At 60.9% G+C, this 5,749-nt stretch overlaps 1 protein-coding gene across 1 annotated transcript in view; it reads left to right on the plus strand.

Annotated features, from left to right (window-relative positions):
- Window positions 1-4,444, plus strand: part of SYNPO2L (synaptopodin 2 like) — a 26,306-nt gene extending 21,862 nt beyond the window's left edge. The window contains exon 4 of the mRNA XM_026044675.1: window positions 2,156-4,444. Within this exon, the coding sequence (XP_025900460.1) occupies window positions 2,156-4,431 (2,276 nt within the window). The 3' untranslated portion in view covers window positions 4,432-4,444. The remainder of the gene's footprint in view (window positions 1-2,155) is intronic.
- Window positions 4,445-5,749: the final 1,305 nt, after the last annotated feature.

Genomic DNA, 5,749 nt, shown 5'->3' on the forward strand with positions numbered 1-5,749 from the left:
TCCTATCCTATCCTATCCTTTCCTTTCCTTTCCTTTCCTTTCCTTTGCTATCCTATCCTATCCTATCCTATCCTATCCTATCCTTTCCTTTCCTTTCCTTTCCTTTGCTATCCTATCCTATCCTATTCCGCTTTTGTTTTTCTTGTTGCTCTTTTGTTCTCATTTGCTTTCTCATGATCATTTTTTTTTTCCAATGGGAGAATGGGGACAAATAGCTACATACTTTACCCTTTGATGAGAAGGAAGGGAGGACGAGCAGAACGAGGAGGCAGTTCCCAGGACAGGGTGGCAGAAGGGGCTGCAGACACTTACCCTGGAAGTGGTAGTTCCTTAGCTGCTGGCTGACCACGAGTTACTTATGCCCAAAGTTCACCTATTTGGGGCTTGATTTAGATTCTGTCATCATACGTATTTCCTTTGTGAATTTAGGAGCAGAATACGAGCTGGGTAAAGGTCTTTGAAGCTGGAGGGTATAGGGGCTGGGTGCTTGCAGCAAGAGGCTGGATGCCTCAGCACACACCTGCACACAGCTGCAGACCTCCAGGCAGAGCCAAACCCGCAGGGACTGCTGCTCACGGGCACCACACGCAGCTCTGCTGCTGGGGACGGGCCCACGGCTGCCCAGGGACAGCACCAAGTGTCACCGAAATCCTGAGCAAGGCTGAGCCACTCAGCGAGGAGAGACCGGGAGAGCCCCAGCTCTGCGAGTGCCACTGCAACACTGATTGATTCTGCCCCATTCCCAGTTTTCTGAGTGGAAAGGGAAGGACTGAGTGAGGTGATCTCAAACCACAGAACTCCCCTTGGTGAAATCCCAAAGCAGTAACATATGCCTGGAGAAGAGTTCTTCCTTTCACAGCTTTAGGCTTCCAGCAAGGATGATTGTCCTGCAAATGCATGTCCTATTTTCAGCATGAGGTGAGCTGCTTCTGCGGTGGTTACACCGGTGCAGGGGGAAACAAGGACACCTGCCACAGTTTACAGCCTTGCCAGGTTTCGGGGGACATCTGAAGCTCTCGGGGAAACCAATATCCTTCCTAGTAAAGTTCTCTGGTCCCTGATACCCCCTGCTGCTGGTCACTTTGCCATATCAGCTGTTCCCTGTTGAATTAATGCTCTGTGATAAAATGGTCCAAAGATAGATCATGAGAGGACTGAGCAGCTTCCATCCTCTCCTGAACTAACACCGTCCTCCAGCAGTGCCTGCAGCTTCCTGTCCCATCCTGTCACTTCACCAGGGCACAATATTGTCCCTCCTTCTGGAAAATGTCAGGGCAGGACAAGATGTCTCAAAGATTTTTAAACAAATAAACAGACCTCTCTTCAAGGATGCTGGGAAAGAGGCGATGGGAATAAGGCAAAGGATGAAGCGAAAGGATTCAGGGATCAGCCTGAGCTGGCTTTGCTCTTTCTCATCCGCGTTGGTGTTGGTTTCTGTGCTGGAGCCCTGGTTCCAGCCGTGGCCATGCTGTCTCCTTGGACAACCCCGCTGGGTTTCCCTGCGGGTGCCGCTGCTTGCCCTGYGCCGAGGCACAGAACACTGCGTTCCCCCCGGGGCTTTAGTGTCCGCCGGGCTGGCAGAGCAGCTGGAAAATGATTCTCCTGCACTTTCATGTCAGCATCCCAACAGGTGCTGGCTTTTCCAGGCACTGTGTAAGTGCATTCCTCCTGGCCTAGGTCAGTTGTGGAGGCCTGGGATTCCTGCTCGGGAGCAAGTGCTCTTCCCCGGTGGGCCCTGCACACAGGCCGGTGCCGYGGCGGGATGAAGAGGTGCCTCCCGCTGCTGCAGGCGGCTCCGCAGCCGGCACGGCACGGGCACAGGCAGGGCTTGCACCGTGACATCCGGCCTGGGGCTGTTGGCCACCTTTTGCAGAGATCCCAGATCTGATGAGGAATCACAGACTCATTTTGGAGTTAGGGAGCTCCCTCCCTGCACTGCATGGACTTCGGTCGTGCTTGCAGCAGAAAACCGTGCCTGGGTTTGAATCAGCACATCCTAAAGCCACTATGAGCAAGGGCAGGAAGGACAGGGAAGACATGGGGTGGTGGGTGTCTCCTCACTTAAGCATTAGGGAACCTAGAGCAGATCAGTGCCCATCTTTGCCAGCCCTGCCTAGTGCTGAGCCCTGAGCTCATCTCTTCTGGTCTGTTGCAGAGCTCCACCGCCACGAGAGCACCCAGGAGAAGAATGTGAAGGAGGCCAAAACCAAGTGCAGAACCATCGCATCCCTGCTGACGGATGCTCCAAACCCCCACTCCAAGGGGGTGCTCATGTTCAAGAAGCGCCGGCAGAGAGCCAARAAGTACACGCTGGTCAGCTTCGGCAGCGTCGACGAAGACCGCTGCGACGACGACGAGGACGGGGTTTTTCCAACGAGTGAGTCTGAGTTTGATGAGGAAGGTTTCTCCGACGCCCGAAGCTTAACTAATCACTCAGACTGGGACACCTACCTGGAAATCGAGAAGGCCAGGTCGGACTCTGAGCAGAAGGAAGAGAAGCAGCAGGGCTTGAGCGAGGCCTCAGGTAAAGGAGCCAGACTGTTCGAGCAGCAGAGGGAGCGGGCCGGGAAGTACACGGTGGAGCAGGTGCGGGCGCCGAGCAGCCCCCCGGGCCAGGCCATGGTGAACGGGGACGTGTCCGTGGGGCACCAGGGCAACGTGGCACTCGGCGCGCGCCCCGGCACTAGCCACGTGCCGGACACGCAGCCGGCCCCGCTCCCGACCCACGGCCTGGCCACCCTCAGCCCCAGCGCCCTCCCGCCGCCCCCAGGCACCCCCGAGCCCTCCTCGGCCAGCRTGTTCAACAGGTCTGCGCGGCCCTTCACCCCCGGCCTCTCCGGCCAGCGCCCCATGACCTCCTCTGTCACCTTCAAGCCGTCCGCGCCCCGCAGGCCGGCTGAGAGCCAGGGCGGGCCGAGCGCGGCGCCTGCCCCCCTCTCGCCGCCCGGCGCCGCAGGCAGCGCGGTGGYCCCCGTGCCGCGGGGCGCCGTGAGCTCCTCCACGTCCCTGTATATCGCTGCGCCAGGGCGGGCAGCCCCGGATGGGCAGCCGGGAGCGGGMGCGAGCGCTCCAGAGAACAGGCCTCCTGCCAGCACGGCGCGCACATCCACGGCCTCCATCTTTCTGTCTGCCCCGTCGAAGCCGGGCGGAGAGGCGGCCTCTGCGGCGCCCGCAGCACGAGTCCCCGGCGTGGCCTCCTCCTCGCTGTACATCAGCCCAGCTCCGTGGCAGCCGGCGGCGAGCAGCTCCCCGCTGCCAGGGCAGCCCTGTCCCGCCGCGTGGCCGGCGGCACCACGGCCCCCTTCGGAGCCGCTCACGTCGAGGGAGCAGCGGATCGCCGTGCCGGCCCCGCGCACCGGCATCCTGCAGGAGGCTCGCCGGCGCGGCAACAAGAAGCCCATGTTCAGCCGCATCGAGGAGAAGAAGAAGAATTCACCCAACCCCGAACTCCTGTCGCTGGTGCAGAACCTGGATGAGAAGCCCAAAGGCGACCACCCCAGCGCGGGCTTCGAGTCGGGGCCCGAGGAGGATTTTCTGAGCCTGGGCGCCGAGGCCTGCAACTTCATGCAGCCCGCGGGCCGCAAGTTCAAGACGCCGCCGCCGGTGGCTCCAAAGCCGCCGCAGCAGCAGGAGGCCGCGCTGCTGAACGGCGCCCACGACCTGCCCCAGCTGAAGGGCAAGGGCGCAGAGCTCTTCGCCAAGCGCCAGAGCCGCATGGACAAATACGTGGTGGAGACAACCCCGAAGCCTGACTCCAAGCCCCGGACGCCCTCTCCTTCCCCCTCTCTACCCTCATCCTGGAAATACTCCTCCAACATCCGAGCTCCCCCTCCGATAGCTTACAACCCGATGCACTCCCCTTTCTACCCGCTGGCAGCCAGCAAGTCGCAGGCGAGCAAAGCAGAGAGCAAAGTGAAAAAGGCCCCGAACCCAAAGTCGGGGCTCAAGGTCCTTGACTTCATGCGCCACCAGCCCTACCAGCTGAAATCAGCCATGTTCTGCTTTGAGGAGCCCCCGAGCGCCGCGGAGGCTCCCGCGCCGGCGGCCCCGCACGCCCGCGCCGCCCCGCAGCAGCCCGTGAAAACGGCCAAGACGCAGGAGATCCGGCGCTTCTCCACGCCGGCTCCCATGCCGTCCTCGAGCAGCCTGGCGCCCACCGTGCTCGTGCCCCGCTCGGCCACCACGCTGGACGAGCCGCTCTGGAGGACGGAAACGGCCGCCTCGGCGCCCGCCACGCCGGCGCCCTTCCCAGCRGAGCCCAGCCAGGCGGCCAAGGCCTTCGGGAGCTCCCCGGAGCTGGGGCCGGCGGGACGAGGGCCCTCCCCRGGCCCTGCCGCTGCCTCTCGGTTCCAGGTGGCCCGGCCCAAGTTCTCGGCAGCCCGGACGGGGATGCAGGCCAACGTGTGGAGGCCGAGCTTCGGGCACCACTGAGGCACCCGCYGCTCCCCTCCTGGCCGTGGCCCCGCAGAGATAGTGCTCGTTTTGTCTTTCATGCTCAGTTCATTGGGGTGAGTGACACAAAAGGAAGAAAAGAGAAAAAAAATGACTCCCCTTCTGCACCACCCTCTCCCGTAGCCTCCCCTTGGTCTCGGATGGGCAGCTTCATGGCAGGGCTTAGTGGCTGTGGCTGGAGCAGGAGGAAGGACATGGGGYACCGGGTGGTGGCACAGCCTGGTGGCAAACCTCAGGATAGAAGTTCTGGCTTCCCCATGGCAGCGTCTTTGCTGAGCCTGCCTGTACCCGTGCACTCGTGTGTGCAAACACAAACATGTGCAGACACACACGGACCACGGGCAGCAAAGGGCCCAGGGGGCGGGAGGCTCCACCTTGGACCTTCCTGCCCACATCACCCTGGGGAGAGGCAAGAGAGCAAGCAGAGGGGTCCTGCCCAGGAGGATGGCAATGGGTGCCCCTTCCTCTGGGCACCCCGAGGGATGGGGCTGAAAGGGAGAGTCGCCGCAGCGGGTGCCAGGCACAGCTCTCCTGGTGGTGCCTGTTTGTGGTAAGGGGGGCACTCAACAGGTTTGGTGGGACTACCACAAGCTGGGGGAACCAGAGAAGGAAGCAACCTTTTTTAGGCACACAACAGGCCAAGTGCAGCCGAGGGCTCCAGGCAGCCCCCGCAGCACCAGCTCCCCGGAATGGGACAYGGACGCTGAAGTGTAAGGGAGGACTGTGTAGGAGCAAGTGATGTTGGCGTCGAAGGAGCAGGACCGAATGTGCATTTGCACAGCAGCCTTTTGTTCAGTGCAAGACAGGAGTGTGGCTAAGCGGGAAGTGGGTCAGGACACGAAACTTGCCGAGAACTCTCCACTGAGCTGGAAAATGGAGGCCTTCCCAGACGGACTCAGCAGAGAGTGGGGGACAGGGAAACAGGAAGGCACTGGTGGAATTTCATGCTAAATAATTTAAACATCCTCAGGGCTATTTGATAAGAACTGAAGTGCTCTGAGATTCCTGGCGGATCTGCAGGCACACACAGCCATGCAGAGCTCGGTGTGTGGGCAGTGCTGGGGAAAGAGGGCTGGTTATCCCCACAACGTCTCAGGGCGGCCTCAGGCTGCCTCCCTGCACTGAGAGCTTGTGACATGTAACATTTCCCTTCCTGAGGAGGAATGCAGGCCATGAGCAGGGAACGTGTGTGTGTGTGCTGGGGTTTGCACACACCCCTGCTGTTGGCCTGCCTGCCCTTGCTCCCATTTTCGCAGCAGCCACTTCCACAGTGTGATCCCACAGCAAGGGAAGGGCG

This window comes from Nothoprocta perdicaria, unplaced genomic scaffold (assembly GCF_003342845.1).
Source record: "Nothoprocta perdicaria isolate Ctin4 unplaced genomic scaffold, notPer1 scaffold_105, whole genome shotgun sequence".
Taxonomy (NCBI): domain Eukaryota; kingdom Metazoa; phylum Chordata; class Aves; order Tinamiformes; family Tinamidae; genus Nothoprocta; species Nothoprocta perdicaria.